Here is a 20,086-nt window from a genome sequence, read left to right as displayed (position 1 = left end):
TGACGTTGGGGACAGTCACAAGTGTAAGATTCATTAGGATGTGTATTGTAGTTTGTTGTACTTTTCTGCATAATTAATCTATATTTTTTTTTTAAAAAAAAAAACCTGGAGAGAACACGGGCCAAACTAATTATTTACATTGGTGAGCATGCATAAAAATACACCAGAAAACATATATTGCTTTTTTGGCTTTTTTTGGGGGAAATTAAATGGTAATGAAGATTAAAGGAATATTGTTGGGGTCCATCCCCAGCAGGTCCAGGGATTCCCAAAGTTGTGGACGGAGTCAGTGAAAAAGGAAGGAATGACATGGAGACAGCGTTCAGTTGATTAGCAGCCTAGCCAGGTTCTCTAGTCAGGTTCTAGCCAGGTTCTGTGTTTATTGTCTTGTAACATCTGTATTTATACCAGTTGATTTTAATCTTATCAATTCTATTCTAAAGATTAGGGCGTTTCTTATCTCCATTCCAAGGTTACTCTATTGTTCTATTAAGCTACAAGGGAGTAACTGAAGGAGATTATCCTAAGTAAAGATTATGTAGCTTAATCGTGATTGTTTGTAGTTAAAGTGATTAATTACCCGCCTGGCACTTAGTTAAGGGGTTTTATTCCCTCCCTTACTCCAGGGAAAAATCCTCACCTGGGGAAACAACCTTTCTCTGGGAGGTGGTCCTGTTTAAAACACAAAGCCTTAAGAGGGGGAGCAAACATATGCCATATACACCAGGTCCCTTGAAACATAAGCTGTGCAGATGTTTCTTCCCTGCAGCGACTGTGTCAAGCAGCAAGGGTGGACTGGCTTCCAGCAGAATATAAGTATATAAGTAAAAATTAGATACTTTGCAACAGATTAATGATGCTTAGATTCTGGAAGCCAAGGACTATACATAGTTCAGACTGTGAAAGTGAGGCCAAGATTGAATAAAGCAAAACTTAAATATACAAATTAGAAATGAATTTGAAGTATCTTGACATTGTTCACATTTCAAAAGCTATACCAGGGCGCATGTGGGAAAGACATTTCAGTTCCTCTGCTCCAAGTGACCCCCTCTCCAGGTTTCCTGTGTATCCTTCACAGCAGGCTTTTCGTGGTGGGGAGAACACATTACATAAGTGAACCAGAGAGGGCTGGTGCTGGTGCAGGTGTGGACATAACTGGGGACTAGTCTGAACTAGACTTTACACAGCAGGCTGGGACACAGCAGATTCTAGGGCACTGATGGCGAACCTTTTGAGCTCGGCGTGTCAGCATTTTGAAAAACCCTAACTTAACTCTCTTGCCATGTCACATAGAAATGTTTTGATATTTGCAACCATAGTAAAACAAAGACTTATATTTTTGATATTTATTTTATATATTTAAATGCCATTTAACAAAGAATAATTAACCAAAAAAATGAGTTCGCGTGTCACCTCTGACTCGCCTGTCATGGGTTCGCCATCACTGTAAATCTAGGGCATGACCACTGACTCCTAAGCAGACTGTTTTGCATAAGGGAAGGAGGGACATCATCGAAGAATTTATAGGAAGGCATCATCATGGGAGGGGAGGAAAAGTTGCCCCATTTCCTGCTGGTTCATTTCATGGTGGACACCATCCCTGAGTCTAGAGACAGTGGCTTCCTTGGTGGGTGAGGCAGCCCCTGGAGCTGCAAAGCGAAGTTCTAGAGTGTGAGGCTAACGCCAGAACTGAGAGCTCTGACCTTGTCTCTTCCCTCACCTGTGGGTGATGTGTGTGAAGAGCAGCTACAGTGTTTGGACAGGTTCAAGCCTTGGACTGATGAGAGGGCACAGTCCCCTCATTGTGCAAGTCCCAGCTTGGAGGGCAGGGCCCTCCCAGCACAATTATAGCCAAAGCTGTAGTTGTGAGCTTGAACCTATGGTCCGAACACATGGCCCCACGTCCCTGAGTGATGTAGGCCTGATAGAGTTCAGCTGCATGTGGTTGAGTAGGATTGAAACCATGAGAATGTTGGAAACATCTTTATCATGCCCTTACTTTGCCTCATGGCATCTGCTATAAAATACAGACATGGCTGTGGGCGTTGTTGCTGTCTCTCAGAGAAGCAGCATCCCACTCAGACCTATCTTTCATTCTCTTGTCAGTCTTTTCTAAGCCTTTCAGCTGTCCCACTCAGGTACACCCTTGGCCATCCTGGCCAGGCACAGACGTGCTATTCACTCTGTGCTACCTGTCACTGTGGGTCATGGCACCTCTTTCTCTCTTAGCTTTTCAGTGAGGACCCCGTATAAACATGGGAGTGAGGTGACCCTGCCTCCATCCCCTGGACTTTGAGTTCACAGGCCTTGCAGTGACCCCAGAGGTCTAGTGGTGGGGTTAGGAGGGAGGTTTTGAATCAGGCTTTTCTGGGAACATATGTTGAGCTTGCTGTCTATCAGCCTGGTGCACATAGGAACTTAGCTTACCTCTTACTCCCTCAATTCCCTGTCCTCAACATGAGGGTAACAGCACCATCTCATAACGTTTTGAAGGTTTAGGAGGAATATCGATATGACAGGTAAGGTGATGCGTGATATAGTTATAAACCTATAAACTGCTGGAGAGAGTTTTGTTAGATGTCAGAACAAACTTGTGGAAGGAGTGGGTGATGAGCAAACACAGACCATGGTGTGTCTCAGAGTCCCATTCTCTTTAAGTCCAGAAACCCAGTGTTCTCTTCCTCAATTTCTGTGTTTTTAACACTAGAAAGACTGAAACTTAGTATATACCTATATTGCCCAAAAGCAGTCAAAATGACTGCATTGTGAAAGAATAATATCGGAGCACTCTTCACTTATGTTCCTTAGCTTTTCCAATAACTCACTTCTATTCGACATTTCTTTCATGAATTTAGGGCGCAAAAGAAATAAAATGAGCAACTTATTAGAACAAGTATCACTGCATAAAGATTCGAATAACAAGTATTAGTTTAGCTTATTGAGCAACTGCAACTTATCAAGTATCGATAATTTATCATGTACTTGTATGTTATCATGTGACGGTAATCGAAAAAAAATGAAAACTGTTATTTCAATACAGAGCCGAACTGGTCATATAAGAAATTTACTCAATTCAATAATAAGAGTCATTTGATTATTTAAAATTTCCCCAAGCAGTCAAAATGACTGCTTTTGGGCAATATAGGTATAACACATATATATATATACCGGAAATGAAGGAGGGGGGAGGTAACTACAATTATTAATAAATGCATTAATATGTTGTACAAAAAGTCACAAAATTCTAAGACATTGTGTCCTTATATACATAATTGTTTTTCTAATTGAAATTAAAAAGCAGTCAAAATGACTTCCTTGGGCAATCTAGTGTTAAGACACATCCCACTGTCTTCCCCTCCCCAGCCCTAGGGTTCCTTGCCCACAGAATAATGTTCTAGAATAGTGCAATCCCTTGGGAGTTGCCTAAGATTTTATTGGAAAATAATAAACACACTCTCCTAGGTGTGTGCCACCCACCTGAGTGAGGCAATGGTACATTAAGCAGGGAGAGAACATGGCCCAAATGCCTGGGAGGAGCCAGGCTGAGCCTTATAAAGGGACCAGTCTTTGCCCAGATGCACAGCACACTCACCTTCTCCTCAGTGACACCTCGTCAGCTCCGGTAAGTCTGCACCTAACTGTTTGCCAGGGGGGTTCGTCAGGGCCCAGTGTGTTCTTCTGTGTCCAGGAATAGGGAGAGCGGTGATGGGAGCGGATTCAGGAACCTGTATCCAGTCTCAACTCTGCCTGTTATGGGTTTTTCCAACTTGATCCCACTTGGTCCCAAGGGCCTATCTACAACAAGATGTCTGTACTGACGCTCCCATTGCTCTGCTGGCTCTTCGGTGCCAACTCTGTTGGAGCATCCCTGGTGGGAGCTCAGTATAAGGACCTTCCTCTCCTCCTTGTCTACTTTTCTCTCTGGAATCATCTGACTCTCAGGCCATGGACTTTGCACCCCAACCTCTGGAGGGAGTGGGTGGCTCTCCCAAAGTCTTGAGAGATTCTCCTAAACCCAGGCCTGGGATGTCCACTCACTATGCCTGGTGAGAAGATTTGTCACTATGTGGATCAGGGACCCATCAACTAAAGTTTTGGACCTCGTGCCCAGCTGAGGGAATGACTAGTGACCTTCTGTGCACAGAGCTCAGTTAAGGCCTTGGCCAAGTTGACAGAAGGCCTTAGGTGTTTTCACTTAGGGACATAACGGGAGGATCTTTCTCCCAGATCAGGAGACAATGGTAGTTTTTGTTAGATGCCCACACATGGGAGCCATACACATTTCTTGAGAGTTTGGGAAAGTCTGAGATGTGAGGGCTGCACTGTCCCATTTCTCTGCTTGGGGTCCAGACTGTGGGTGGAGGTACTGGCTTTGGGAAGTCAGACCTCTTTACTTAAATGTGGTCTAGCCTTGGGGTTCCAGAGAGCAGGGAGGTACAAAGGTCATCTGAAGGAGCCTATCTGCCCACATTCCACCCAAGAGCCTAAAACTGAGTCAGGTATTTCTGTTCATTTCACACATGATGCCAACACTGGTCAGCAGTCCTTCTTTCAAACCGGTGGGGATGGTCCAGGAAACCTTGCGGGAGCTCAGGACAGGGATACATATCTCTGCTCACACTCAACATCCTAATCTCACTCACTGCTGGGAGCCTCCAGGGCCCGTTTCATTTAGAGCTTGCTTTATGTTCACAATGGGCACCTCAGGGGACTCATTCCAAGAGCAGCCCAGGGCAGGTCAGGCCAGACTAGTCAGGAAGTTATTTTGTCCCCATGACTCTAACCCTGACTGTGACCCTGGAGGAGATGGTGTTGATGCTCTTGAAGAGTAGAATCATCCAAATTTGTGTTTGGCTCAGGTCCCAACTAAATGTCAGTCCTTTTCCATGTGTTGACCCCTACCCTCTCTGCTTCTGCCTCCTGTGGCTCTGTCCACAGTGTGTTTCTGTATTCTCCCTACCTCCTCTGGGCCCTGACCTGCATGGGCCCAGGCCCCAGCCTCGGTCATACTTTCCTCACGAGCATCTCATCCCACCTCCTTGGGCGGTGATGGCAGACGTTTTGAGCTTGGCGTGTCAGCATTTTGAAAAACCCTAACTTAACTCTGGTGCCGTGACACATATAGAATTTTTTTTTATATTTGAAACCATAGTAAAACAAAGACTTATATTTTTGATATTTATTTTATATATTTAAATGCCATTTAATAAAGAAAAATCAACCAAAATAATGAGTTCGCGTGTCACCTCTGACATGCGTGTCATAGGTTTGCCATCACTGTCCTAGGATGATACAGTTCCTCTGCTCCACCTGAACCTCACTTAACAGGATCCTCAGTTCCCACCCCATTGTCCTGACTTAGGGACCCTCATCTGGGGAGAAGGATAACAAAGGTCCCTATCTTCCTCTCCTGCAGCTTTCTTGAAATCCAAGATGGGCCATACTGCAGCTGAACAGGCTATGATGGACTTGATCGACCAGTTCCACAGATACACCAAACCTGATGACAAGATTAACAAGAGGGGCCTGCTGAGGATGCTGAGGGAGAATTACCCTCACTTCCTCAGGGCTTGTGTGAGTCTGGGTGACTTCTCAAGGTTGCTTGGGCCCTGGCATGGCGGAGGACTTTGGACAAGTCAATCCCATTCTCTGATCCTCAATATTCTCATCTGCAGAAAGGCCTAAGAGGACTCTCCTGACTTATTATCAGGATGAAAGAGATGGTACATTGGCCAAGTGTAAAGGCATCTGGGGATCAAGGGTAGTTATCAGGTGGTGAAATAGGAGAGTATAGAATGGGTCCCCTCCCACTTGTCACTCTCCATCCAGGAGACTGAAGCCCATAGGCTCAAGCTCTGCCTCCAAAAGCTTCTGTTCGGTTCTCTGAGATCCAAGGGAAGGTGATAGAAATTCTATGGCTGATAAACTTTAACACCTTTCATTACAATGAAAGAGCTCATTCATAGATCTGATTTAGTCTGACAGTTAGAATGCACTGAACTGATTACAAAAAGAGAGGCTACTAGGTGACACAGAGAGTAGGTGCGCAAAAGAGGGCACTGAGCATGGAAGATTCAGGAAAGCAAATAGGAGATAGGAGAGGAGGGTTAGGAATGAAGAGACAAGGGGTAGGGCCTATCTAGTTTGTGGGTAGAACTTAGGTAGATGGGGTCCTGGAAGTGGGTGAGGGGAACAGGTCTGGGTCTAAAGACCCGCCACCCACCAGCTCATTGATCAGTGAGGCTCTGGGCTGAGTCTGCCCACCAGGACTAGGTCTCTCTTTCATGCTGACATTTGGTACTAGGATTCTCCCTCAGTGACATGCAGGGTAATGCTAACGTCCCCCTTAACCCCTGGTACAGTCTGCTGGCCCACAACAGCTACACCTGTGCAACCCCAGATGTTTCTCTCCCCTCTCTGCCTCTTCCTCCTCCTATTCCACTGATCACACCTTTGATACTGAATTTATCTTTTCCACAGGAAAATAGTGGCGTAGATTTCTTGGGCGATATATTTGAGGACAAGGACAAGAACATGGATAAGAAGATCTCATTTACTGAGTTTCTGTCGGTGTTGGGGGTCCTAGCTGTGGACTACCACGATAATAGCCACGGAGCCCCGCTCTGTTCTGGTGGGGGAGGAAAGTGAGCCCAGCCCAGCCTGAGGCCTCCAGAAACCACAAGAAATAATAAAGTGTGTCTATTGCCCAGATAAAGCCTGTTTCCTGCTTTTCTTTGGCTACTTATGCTGTCAAAACTGCCCCTTCTTGGTGAATATAATTGTGGGTTCTCAGTGGGAGGACTTACCCAGGAATGTGCCAGGAGGGTGCCCTCCCTTTGGCACCCAACATAACTGACCACCTCTCTCAGCAGGGCCTCTGTCCACCTCTGCCCCTGCTCCCTAGTGCATCTGGTCCCAGGGTCAGCAGTGCAGAGCATTCTGCTGGCCCAGCCATTCTTTTCCTTCTCAAGCCACGATCAGCATCTGGGGATCCAGGACCTGCAGGGAGCAGGAGCTGAGGTGTGAACACGGTGCCTCATATCCACCTGCTCCTGCCCAGACTGACCCCAGGGACATAGGGGAGATGGCATCATTGAAAAAGGCATTGGGTGGTAGCCTTTGGGGGCACATGGGCACTGGGCACTGTGAAAGGGACACTCAGAAGTGCCCAAGGACTGGATCCCTTGTCCTGTGTCCTGGGCTTCTGGGCTGTGTCCTGTCCCTCTGCGTGTGTGTGACTGTGTGTGTGTGTGTGTGTGTGTGTGTGTGTTTTCCTGTGTGGTGTCCTTGTGGAGGTGATCCAGTGACCCTGTCTGCTGAGCTGATCCTCCCAATGATTTGCTAAATGCTGGGAGCTGGGTGTCTGGGGAAAGCACAGAGTGATGGCTGTTCTAGGAATGAGGAGTAAAGCTAGTGCTGGAGTCCAGAGAGTGTCTTGGCAGCAAGTGAGAAGATAGGACTGAAGAGGAGCGGGGAGGAGAGGGCAGGGAATGATGAGCCGAAAGCTCAGGCTGAGTCATCAGTGACAGTCCACTCCACTAGCCCTGGAAAGAGGCGTGCCATTACCCACACAGGGCCCTTCCTATCTGCCTCTGTCCTTCTTGGATCTACAGAACCAGCTCACACCTGGAGCACTGGGCCCAGCTGCTCCTTTCAGAGCTGGAGCATTGTGAGCCTACAGAGGTAGAGGCAGAAAATGAGGAGGCCTGGGGGTGGATGGTGTGGGTATGTGGGGGGCTAAGCCACACAGAGAAGAGCTTCCAGAAGCTAGGGTTAGGCAAGTATAGAGTTGCTCTGATCACAGTCTCCATGGCCTGCAGTCTTGAAAGACTTCCTGGGGTGGGCTCTGGAACTGGGAATCCATGGATGGATAGCAGAGATGTTCTGTGTTTAGAAGGCACATCGAGGCAGTCATGGTGATAACATGTTCTCTTCTGGGATCTACAGAACCAGCTCCAGAGCAAGTTCAAAAAAGACCTCAAGAGACAACGCCCAGTCTAGTGGCCTCTCCAGAGCCAGAGCAGGCTCTTGGCACAGCTTTCGCTGACCTTCACGAGGCAGAAGAACCACCTACAGGTGGGAGCAACTCGCCTCAGCTCCTGTGAAGTCTGCAGGCCCAGATCCCGGGCCACATGGTGTCAGCGGCCACGGTAGAGAGGGCTCCCCCTGTAGATACAGTTTTGTTTGTTTTTGTTTTAGATACAGTTTTTGAATGTTTGTGTTTATGTTACATATGCTTAGAATTCAATGGTAGTATTTTTATACTACTGAGTAAAATACAATCTACTTTAAAAAAATGGAATGAAATACAATTAAAACTAAATTTAAGTTACATTAAATTTAACTATGAACCTTCAGAGTGTTGTGCAAATCCATTTTTTCTGGTCCTCGGTCCTGTTAGTATGAGTTATAGGTAGGAAATAAGTTATCTCTGAGAACCCATCAAGCTCTAAGGATGTGGCATTCTTGAGACTTGAGACAATGGAGCTCCGGTGGATTTAACCAAAGTGCATTTGCACAGGGTCCCTTTAAGTCAGGGCTATCCCTGGGCGACCACATTTCATTTGACTTCCTCTCCTACCAGAACATGGGCAAATTAAGTTCTTAATCCCCCCTCAACCCCCCAGCTTTGAATTTGCAGAAAATTGTAGGGTTTAACCAGCAGAAAAAAGTTCCTGACCACTGCACCTGGGATAGAAACTCCACCCCGTTCCACCCCCACTGAACAGCATCCTGAGCATCACCTCTGTAGATGCAGAGCCCCAAAGAGGTGTCAGGGGACAGGAAATATCCCAGGTCCTGGGTCCACACTCTTCTCTTCTGCAGGCACTGCCTGCAAATCTCCTCTGGTATCAGAACCTCTCTCAGCCCTCATTCCCTGAGCACTCGTTCAGCGGGGCCTTTTCCTAAGGCTCTCTGTCTCAGCTGAGCCCAGGAACAATAACTTCCACCTGAACAAGGTTGTGCATGTGGCCTGGCTTCTCTCTTTACATCAGTCCTCCAAACCACCGTGGAGAGACCGGACTAACACCCTTCTAGGGCACCGTGCCATGGCAGATGCTACAATGTCTCAGGACAAATGGTATCAACATTGGACCAGACTCATGCCCCTGCCTCCAGGAGATCAGCGCTCTGGGTTGACACAGGTATGAAACACAATTCTAATAGAATGTGTTGAGTTGGACAGTTGACCTTTACCATAGTAAGTATGGAGAACATGAGCCCATTGGGGATCACACAACAGGCTCTCTTTAGGATGTGATTCCTAAATCATACCAGAAAATGAGTAACTGTATGTCTATCCACTTCATCCTAATTTTTCATGGAGCATGGCAATGGCGGGAAGCATTGTGAGATTAAACAGAGGTTGGAGAATTCAAGGAGATTAGGTCCACATTAGAGGCCACGGTCAGTTGACTTGTACATACTAGTATTTTCCTGGGATTGGGCCTCCCACCGTGGGGGAAGCAACTCCTCTTTTTAGAAAATCAGGACTATGGTCTCCACAGCAGCTGTTCCCTATTTCAAATTATACGTTTTAACCTGGCCTCACTTTCCTGGGTCCTTAACTAAGTTTCACAGCGGACTTCTAAACTGGAGTTTTTTACATTTTTGATTGCTGTTAACATTAGATGCGATGGGCCAGAATTTGAACAATTATATTTTAACAACAAAAATAGTTTTAGAGTAAGGAATATGTGCTGGAACTGCTAGGTACTAGAGATCAGTGAAGCTAAAATGAGTGTTTTTCCTCCCTAATTTGGAATAAGGACATATGGGGACAGTGACGTGGTGTGGTTCCCACAGTGCAAGTGGGCTTAGGTGGCAGGCAGCATAAAGGAGGAAGAGCACATTTGATTGTGGAGAAGTAGTCTGTGTCCACTTCCAAGGAGAATCCCTAGGGAGAAGTTCAGATTTCTAGTCTGTTGAGGTACATCATATTCAACAGGAAGGTGAGGAATTCAAAGCTTTTTCAGGCAAAGAGAAGCATTAGAAAAATTGAATTGAGTCAGGAAACAGTCAGACATATTGGGGTGGACTGGGACCATCAGGAGGTAAGTTCCCAGGACAGGAAGAGGGATGGCTGAGCAGAGAGGAAGTCAGACACCAGCTCTGGGAGCCCCGGCAGGATGGTTCCTAGCAGGACCAGCAGGCCTGGTGCAGGAGGAGAGAAGACAAGTGGAGGGATTGGTTCAAGCTGGGAGGTTTGCAGGGAGGGTATGGCCCAGAGACAAGTCAGCACCAGGGATCTTAGTCAGTGGAGAGCAGTTGGTGTGGTGGATCATGGGGTGCAGGCGGCATAGAGACAGAAGAGGGTACTGACAGGAGAAAAGTGAAAAGGTCCAGAGAACAGGTCTCCCTGAGTTTGAGAGCAGGTGGACTGAGAAGGTGGGGAGAGGACAGACAATATCAGTGAGAGAGGGAGGTGTAGGCGGGGAAAAGCTCAGACATGTCCTAAATGATGACAAGCTGCAGAGGATGGGCAGGAGAGGATGCCCCTGAAGTGGAGGGAGGTGATGGTCTCAGAACTGAGATGCTAATGACACGGTGAGAGTAGGAGGTGGAGGAGTCAACCACATGGACAAATACCTCACCAACTGAGTTTCCTGCAGGTGGGACAGGAGATTTTGGAGGCAGTTGCCTAATTTCTCCCTGAAGAATGTGGCCTGATTGAGGAGTTAGCAGGAGACTGTGAGTAGGAGGTAGGGAGTGACCCAACTGGATGATGGGATCCTCAAGGAGGGGAGCTACTGAAGCAGCAGGTACAGTGGGGCCTTGACTTATGCGTTTAATTCGTTCTGAGACCGAGCTCATTAAGGAGCTCATTATGGAGCTCGTTAACTCAAATTACTCTATCAACTCAATGCAAAAAATAAGCTGAGAAACAGCTGGTATCTCAAAAAACTCGTTAGTTGGGACACTCTTAAGTCAAGGCCCCCCTGTATGTGCGTAGAGGTGGCCCTGGACATGCAGGTGAGTGCTGACTGGCCTCCTGGCACCATGGAAAGACCCCATGTGTGGGAGAGCCATTGCTTGCTGAGGAAGCACTTGTGTCCTGCTTGTTTCTGAAATCCTCAGTCCCTAGCACATTTTATGACCTCAAAGAGCCCAAGCATAATGACATGCCCCTTCCTATGACAGTTAAGGGGAACTCTCACCTATGATACTCAGTATGAGCTTTCCACTCATCCCTCCATGCCCTCTCCTCCCTACTCTTCTTCAATCATCTCTTCTCACTTGCTGCCCAGACTCTCTCTGGACTCCAGCACTAGCTTTATTCCTCATGCCTGGAACACTCATCACAATGTTGTTTTCCTAGACACCCAGCTCTGAGAACGTAGCAAGCCATTGCAAGGATCAGCTCAGCAGACAGGGTGGCTCTCACCTCCACAGGGACACCCACAAAGGCTAAAACACACACACACACACACACACACACACACACGCACAGGGACAGGACACAGCCCAGAAGCCCAGGACAGAGGACAAGGGACCCAGTCCTTGGGCACTGCTGAGTGTCCCGTTCACAGTGACCAGTGCCCATGTGCCCACAATGCCTGCCACTGAATGCCTGTTGCAGTGGTGCCATCTCCCGTTTGTCCCGAGGTCATGCTGGGCAGGAGCACGTAGGCATGAGGCACCATATTCACACCTCATGTCATCAGGTTTGGTGTATTTGTGGAACGGGACAATCAGGTCCATCACGGACTGTTCTACTGGAGTATGGCTCATCTTGTTTTTCAAGGATGCTGCTAGAGTGAAAGACAGGGACCTTTGTGATCCTTCTCCCCAGGTGAGGGTCCCTAAGTCAGGACAGTGGGGTAGGAACTGAGGATCCTGTGAAGTGAGGATCAGGTGGGAGCACAAGGACTGTATCACTCTAGGAGGTGGGAGGAGAGTGTGACCAAGGTTGGGGCCTGGAAACATGCAGGTCAGGGTCCAAAGGATATGGAGGAGAGCACAGAAACCCACTGTGGACAGAACCACAGGAGGCAGAAGCAGAGAGGGTAGGGGTCAATCACACAGTAAAGCACTGACATTTTAGTTGGGATCTGAACCAAACACAGCATTTCAATGACTCTACTCTTTTTTTTTTTTTTCTTCGATGACTCTACTCTTTGAGAGTATCAATACCCACTCAGCTAGTGTCAATGTCAGGGTTAGAGTCATGAGGACAAAATAACTTCCTGACTAGTCTGGCCTCACCTGCGCTGGGTTGGTCTTGGAAAAAGACCCCTGAGGGTCTAAATATAAACCAAGCTCTAAATGAAATCAGTTCTGGAGGCTCCCAGCAGTCAGTGTGAGTAGGATGGTGAGTGTGAGAAGAGATATACAGCCCTGTCCTGAACTCCTGCAAGTTTTCCTGGACCATCCCAGGGAAAGAGGGCCTGCTGACCAGTGTTGGCATCATGTTTGAAATAAACAGGAATTCCTGCCTCAGTTTTGGGCTATTGGTTGGAAAGTTCGGAGATAGGCTCCTTCAGATGACCTTTGTACCTCCCTGCTCTCTGGAACCCCAAGGCTAGACCACATTTAAGTAAAGAGGTCTGACTTCCCAAATCCACTACCTCCACCCACATTCTGGACCCCAAGCAGAGAAATTGGACAGTGCAACCCTCACACCTCAGAGTTTCCAAAACTCTCAAGAAATATGTATGGCTCACAAGTTTGGGCATCTAACAAAAACTATATTTTCTTATCATCAGGAAAAAAACACCTTGTTGCTATGTCCCTACATGGAATTACCCAAGGCATTCTGTGAACTTGGCCAATGTCAGAGCTGAGTCCTGTGCACAGAATGTCACTGGTCTTTCCCTCAGCTGGGCAGAAGGTCCAAAACATTAATTGATGGGTTTCTGATCCATATACTGGCAGATCTTCTCACCATGGCAAGGTGAGTGGGAGTCCCAGGCTTGGGTTCAGGAGAACCTTCCGGACTTGGATAGAGACACCCATTCTCCCTGGATGTTGGGGTGCAAACTGAGTCTTCCCCAACCTGTCATCTGAGATTTAGGTGAGTCCAGAGAGAAAAGAAGAGAAGGAGAGAGGAAGGGTCATTTCCTCAGCTCCCACCAGAGATGTTTCCACAGCGTTGTTACACAGGGGCCAACAGTGCAATAGGAGCAACGGTCCAGACATCTTGTAGATGAGATCCTCAGAACCCCAATGTAGTAAAGTTACACAGCCCCATAATAGGCAAAGTCCGATAACAGGCAGAGTCCCGTTACAGGCAGAACCCCATTACATCTGGACCCAAGCTCCTGAATCCTCTCCCATCACTGCTTTTCCCTACTCCTGCAGACAGCAGAACACAATGGGCCCTGATGAACCTCCTGGCAAAGAGATAGGCGCAGACTTACCAAAGCTGACGAGGAGGCAGTGAGGAGAAGGTGAGTGTTCTATGCATCTGGGCAAGGACTGGTCTCTTTATAAGGCTCAATCTGGCTCCTCCCAGGCATTGGGAACCTTTGGGTCATATCTGTCTACTTCCTGGACCATTGTTTCACTCAAGTGGGTGGCACACACCTAGGAGTGTGTGTTCAGCATGTGCCAGTAAAATCCCAGGCAACTCCCAATGGAAAACACCTAGAGCCTTCTTCTGTCCTCACTTCCCTGGGGTCAGGGGTGTGGAAGACAATGGGATGTGTCGTAAAGCATAGGAATTCTGGTACAGAAAACTGAGTTTCTGAACTTAAAGAGGATGGGACTCTGAGATGCATCATGGTCTGTTTTTGCTCATCACCCACTCCTTCCACAATTTTGTTCTGGCATCTAACACAAACTCTCTCCAGCGGTATATAAGTCCATAACTATACCATGTATCACCTTACCTGTCCTATTAATATTCCTCCTAAAATGTCAAAACCTTATGAGATGGAGCTGTTACCCTCATGTTGAGGATGGGGAATTTAGAGAGTAAGAGGTAAGCAAAGTTCTTATGGGCAAGAGGCTAATAGACAGAAAGTTTAAGATATGATCCCAGAAAAGTCTGTTTCAAAACCTCCCTCCTAACCCCACTACTAGACCCCTAGGGTCACTGCAGGGCCTGTGAACTCGAAGTCCAGGGGAGGGAGGCAGGGTCACCTCACTCCCATCTTCATGTTGTGTCCTCACTGGAGCGCTAGGAGAGAAAGAGGTGGCATGACCCACAGGGACAGACCAGGGAACACAGAGAGAGCAGTGGCTCAGCATGTCACCTGCAGGCGAGGGAAGACGGGAGGTCAAAACTCTGAGTCCTGGCGTTACCCCACACTCTAGAAATTCACTTCGCAGCTCCAGGGCCCACCGGGGCCCACCAAGGAAGCCACTGTCTAGGGATGGTGACCACCATGAAATGAGCCAACAGGAGATGGGGCAACGTTTCCACCCCTCCCATGATGATGCCTTCCTATAAATTCTTCAATGATGTTTCTCCTTCCCTTATGCAAAACAGGCTGCTTAGGAGACAGTAGCTCATGCCCTGAGGTCTGTTATGTCCTAACCTGCTGTGGAAAATCTGGTTCAGGTGCAGGAACAAGAGCTTGGAGGTCAGGATGAAACCTGGGGACCTCTGGGGACATACCATGCTGGTTCACTGAAGAGTCCTGGTTCCTGCCCTCTGTTCCCCTTAGAACATGCTCCCATGGAGTAAGGGACTGCTCAGGCATTGGGCACCCTGGGACCAGGCCCTCCGCTGAGCTCCCAGGTCAGGCCCCCCAGTGCACTGGCCTCCATGCTTCAGCCTGGCCTTTCTGTCCCCAGTTATATCCATATTTGCATCAGCACCAGACCTCTCTGGTTCACTCATTTAATTTCCTCTTACTGCCTCTCAAAGCCTCCCAGGAAGGATACACAGAACACCTGGAGCACTAGCTGTCTCCTGGCCGGGGAAGTGAGATGGCATGCCCACTTTGTCCCTGGTGTAGCTTTTGATACTTGAACAATGTCAAAATACTTTAAATTAGTTGTTAGTTATTTTAATTTAAGTTTTGCTTCATTCAATTCTGGCCTCACTGTCAGAATCTGAACTATGTATAGTCCTCAGCTTCCGGAATCTAAACACCATTGATCTGTTGCACGTTCTCTCTCTTATTTTACTTATATACTTATTTTCCCTTAATCTTCATTACTATTTCAACTTCCCCACAAAAAGCCAAAAAATAAAATGTATGTTTTCTATTTAATTTTTGGCATACTCATCAATGTAAATGATTATTTTGGCCTGTGTTTTATAGGTGTGCTTTATGTAATATAGATCAATCACACAGAAAAATAAAATACACTACAATGTATAGCGCAATGAATTATCTCCAACACCTGTGACTGCCACCCAGGTCAATAAATAAAATATTTCTACCATCCCTACCAGTCACTGACCCTTTTCTCTCTTCCTGAAAACCATCATTGGACTTTTATGGTAAGGCTCTCTCTTTGTTTCATTTGAATTTTACCACATAAGCAAATTTACTTGAAGGAGAACAGATTTTATATATTCTTCTATGTTTGCCTTAGTTTGCCCAATATTACACTTATAAGTGATATCCATGTTTTACTGGTTGTTCAGCATTGTATACTATATGTCTTGGTATAAATATCACATCATTTTCTATAATTCTGCTTTAGATATCACATGCCCTTAATTTTCTTGTTTTCCTTTTGTATGGTTTCCAGCTCATGTGACCATGGATTTTGACCTCTGACCTCAGGTTCCTGTGGGGATCAGCCACCCTGTTTGATGAGGTATGTGGAAAGGGCCCAGGGCAGTCCCTGATTGTGTAAGACTTGGGTGTTTAAGGAATAAAAAGGGGATGAGCCCATCTTTCAGGGACCCATCTTGCAAGGGGCACAGGGAAAGCAAGGACAGCCCTGTTTATTGGCAGAGACATTAGTGTTTACAGATATTGTGACTAACAGTCAAGTCCCACCCCGGCATCGCCCTTATCACTCACCACCACCAGAAAGGTTATAGGTATCATCCAATCCCTGAGCCAATAATTCTATGGCAACATGGTCTACACATCCAGGTCAATCCCTTGGAACCAACTCGCAAGCATTCACTGTTTATCCTGAGCCTCTCATTCATTCATCGCAATGGACTCTGGACCCCAGCTGTCCTTGGCTGTTTGGAGCTGAGACCTGGACCATTTGTTCAAGGTAAAAAATTCAAGCACTCACTGTGCTTTAGGATGAACATATGGCAAGAAAATTTTATTACGTATGTATCTCTTCTCAATGCTCACACTTTAGAAGTGAAGACAAAAAGAATAAAAGAGAAACTGTGGATGCTGGAGGTGTACAGTGACACACAGTATAACCCCAGGAGGAAGGGGTAACTTTCTGAGGAGGAGAGGTGGACCGAGATACCTTAGATGAGGCATTTGAATGAATGTCAACACCTAGTGTTCAAGCAAGCAAACCAGGGAAAGAGATTCCAGACCATGACTTGTGAGCAAAACTACAGCGCAGAACACACATGACATCAGGACAGAAACACGTCTAGAGCCAAGAGTGTTAAACTGAGAGGTTTGGGACAGGCACCAACTATGACTAACCCAGTACCCAACCCCTCTTCTGAACTAACAGAGCCCAGTTTGCTTGGGGTTTAGGGTGCCCAGTACCTCCATGTGTGTCTGGTCTCCTCTAAGCCATTCTGACAGTCCTGTCCTTGCTTTCCCAGTGCCCCTTGCAACTAAGAGTGAACATGTGTCCCACCAGTTCTGCTCAATGAAACTGAGTGATGCTGTGCCAGGCTTCTGAGACTCTGCTTTTCTGACAGGAGGGGACAGGGAGAGCTGGCCCTGCCATGCCTCAACTCATGCCTGGGTTGCTGCTCCAGGACACAGGCAGTCATCAAAAATACTTACCCAAGTGAGTTGAAGAGTTACAGCTTCATAAAAACCTCCAAATGAATGACTTTAGAAACTTTATTCAAAAATGCCCCAAACTGGAAGTAACCAAGATGTCTTTCAAAAGGTGAATGAGTAAACGAACTGTGGCACACCCATACAGTGGAATAGTATCCAGCAAGAAGAAGAATTGAGCTATCAAGCCACAAGAAGACATGGAGAAAACGACAAGGATATTGCTGAGTGAAGGAGGCCATTCTGAAACAGCCACATACTGTATGATTTCAAATATATGACATTATAGAAAAAGCAAAATCATATTGACAATTAAAATATAAGTAATCATCAAGATTCAGGATAGGAGGGGATGGCTGAATAGTTGGGGCACCGGTGTTTTTTGAGGCAATGAAACTGCTTTGCATGATACTGTGATGATGAATATGTGGCATTACACATTTGTCCAAAGCCACAGAATTTCACAATAGGAACTGAACCTAGTTAAACCATGGACTTTAGTTCAGAATAATGTATCAATATTGGTTCATCAAATTTAACAAATGTTCCACACTAATTAAGATATTAATAAACAGGGGATACTGTGGGGAGAGGGGGTATATAGGAAATAAACTCTCTGTTCCAAAATTTTCAGCCAATATAAAACGGTTCTAAAAATTAGAGTATATGAATAATAAAAACAATAAGATTGAGTTTCTTTTTATTGTAAGCCACGGTAGATTGAAACAAATAGCCCTGGAGAGTTATCTACAAGTACCTTCCTGACCTATGATGCCGGGTTATGAGCAAGCATTCTATTTTCTTCTTTTCTGTATTTTCTGGAGCTCTCTTAAAAGCTTATCTAAAAGCTAGCTAATAAATCAAATCTGTTGTTTGAGAACTAAGTCTCTGCATGTTAACTTACTAGCATTTTAGATTCTCTGTCCACCAGGAAATTACTTAACAAATTATTTTATTTATTTATTTTTAAATATATTTTTATTGATTTCAGAGAGGAAGGAGGAGTGAGAGGGAGATAGAAACATCAATGAGGACATAGAATAATTCATCAGCTGCCTCCTGCATGCCCCACACTGGGGATTAAGCCCACAACTTGGACTTGGGACCTCCTGGTTTATAGGTCGATGCTCAACCACTGAACCATGCTAGCTGGGCCCAATTTATTTTAATTCCTTGGCCTATCCACTCTCCTCCCCAGAAAGTTACCCCTCTCTTTTTGGGTTATAGACTGTGTCTTTGTACATCTCCAACATCCACAGTGTCTATTTTATTCTTTTTATCTTCACTTCTAAAGGGTGAGCATAGAGGGGAGATAATTCTTAAAAAATTTCCTTGCCATATATTCATCCTAAAGCACAGTGAGTGGTGCTTAGTGGTTTCTTCATAAATTTTTTACCTTGAACAAATGGTCCAGGTCTTTGTTCCAAAGAGCCGAGGACAGTGGGGTCCAGAATCCATTGGGATGAATGAAAGAGAGGCTCAGGATAAACAGTAAATGCTCATGAGGTGATTCCAAGTGATTGACCTGAACGTATAGCCCATGTTGCCAAAGAACGTTTGACTCAGGGAATGGAAGATACCTATAGCCTTTCTGGTGGTGGTGAGTGATAAGGGCGATGCTGGGGTGGGACTTGGCTGTTAGTCACAATAGTTGCAAACACTAATGTCTCTGACAATAAACAGGGCTGTCTTGAAGTTGGTCCCTGAAACATGGGCTCATCACCTTCTTCTTCCTTAAACACCCACGACTTACACAACCAGAGCCTGCCCTGGGCCCTTTCCACATACCTCACCAGACAGGGTGTCTGATTCCCCTAGGAACGTGAGGTCAGAGGTCAAAATCCCTGGTCACCTGAGATGGAAACCATTCAAAAAGAAGACAAACTGATGAGCATGTGGTATCTAAAGCAGCATTATAAAAAAATTATGGCACATTCATATAAAGATATATATATATATATATAAAACAATATACAGCTTGTAAATATACAAACACAGTACAATATGCAGCTTGTAAATGTAATACTGAGAAATTTAGGCAGACAAAGAAGAATACATAGAATATGTTTCCCTTCAAGTAAAATTTGAAAGTAGGGGAAATGGCAGTGTTCAGGAATGTATGCTTAGGTGGTTAAATGAAACAGAGAGAGGGTCTTATTTAAAAAGTTCTGATGGTGGTTTTGGAGAATAGAGAAAGCAGGCGGGTGTGGTTGGTGGCAATGCTTTATTCATTGACGTGGGGGACAATCACAAGTGTAAGAGATTCATTAGAGTGTGTATTGTAGTTTGTTGTACTTTACTGCATAATTAAACTTTACTAAAAAAAAATATGGATAGACACGGGCCAAAATAACTATTTATATTGGTGAGTCTGCATAAAAATAAACAGAAAACATATATTTCCTTTTTGGCTTTTTATGGGGAAATTGAATGTTAATGAAGAATAAAGAAATATAAGTATATAAGTAAAAATAAGATACCTTGCAACAGATTAATGATGTTCAGATTCCGGGAGCCAAGGACTATACATGGCTCAGACTGTGAAAGTGAGGCCAAGACTGAACAAAGCAAAACTTAAATATAAAAATTGAAAATGATTTTGAAGTATCTTGACATTGTTCACATTTTAAAAGCTATACCAGGGCGAATGTGGGAAAGACATTTCAATTCCTCTGCTCCAAGTGACTCCCTCTCAGGGTATCCTGTGTATCCTTCACAGCAGGCTTTTCGTGGCGGTGAGAACACATTACATAAGTGAACCAGAGTGGGCTGGTGCTGGTGCAAATGTGGACATAACTGGGGACAGAAGGGCCAGGTGTGGAAGCCCAGTGCATTGGGGGGTAGGGGCAGGCTGAACCAGGCTCAGCAATGGGCCTGGTCCCAGGGTACCCAGTGCCTGAGTAGTCCCCTTACTCATGCGAGGACCTTCTAAGGGGAGTAGAGAGCAGGAACAAGGATTCCTCAGTGAGTCAGCAGGGCCATTTCTCAGAGGTCCCCAGGCTTCATCCTAACCTCCAAGCTCCTGTCTCCTGCACCTGAACTAGATTTTCCACAGCAGGTTGGGTCATAGCAGACCACGGGGCATTGCCACTGACTCCTAAGCAGACTGTTTTGCATAAGGGAAGGAGGGACATCATTGAAGAATTTATAAGAAGGCATCATCATGAGAGGGGAGGCAACATTGCCCAATTTCCTGCTGGCTCATTTCATGGTGGTCACCATCCCTGAGTACAGACAGTGGCTTC

The 20,086-nt window shown here is 45.9% G+C and overlaps 2 protein-coding genes across 2 annotated transcripts in view; both read left to right on the top strand.

Moving 5' to 3' along the window:
* S100A8 (S100 calcium binding protein A8) overlaps window positions 1-20,086 on the top strand; it is a 238,774-nt gene that overhangs the window by 164,616 nt on the left and 54,072 nt on the right. The window lies entirely within an intron of this gene.
* On the top strand, window positions 5,434-6,704 carry LOC132221130 (protein S100-A7-like). Its single transcript, XM_059675075.1, has 2 exons — window positions 5,434-5,574; window positions 6,481-6,704. The coding sequence occupies exons 1-2, from the start codon at window positions 5,434-5,436 to the stop codon at window positions 6,646-6,648; spliced, it is 309 nt and encodes a 102-aa protein (XP_059531058.1). The 3' UTR covers window positions 6,649-6,704.

Source organism: Myotis daubentonii, chromosome 18 (genome assembly GCF_963259705.1).
Source record: "Myotis daubentonii chromosome 18, mMyoDau2.1, whole genome shotgun sequence".
Taxonomy (NCBI): Eukaryota; Metazoa; Chordata; class Mammalia; order Chiroptera; family Vespertilionidae; genus Myotis; species Myotis daubentonii.
The sequence above is the reverse complement of the archived record's forward strand: the minus strand, read 5'-3'. Positions and strand labels throughout refer to the sequence as shown.

What these genes read in the sequence shown, in the direction of transcription:
- LOC132221130 (XM_059675075.1), top strand. Translation starts at nt 5,434, where the DNA reads ATGGGCCATACTGCAGCTGAACAGGCTATGATGGACTTGATCGACCAG. An exon ending in CTCACTTCCTCAGGGCTTGT is followed by an intron (nt 5,575 to 6,480) that starts GTGAGTCTGGGT and finishes TCTTTTCCACAG; the next exon opens with GAAAATAGTGGCGTAGATTT.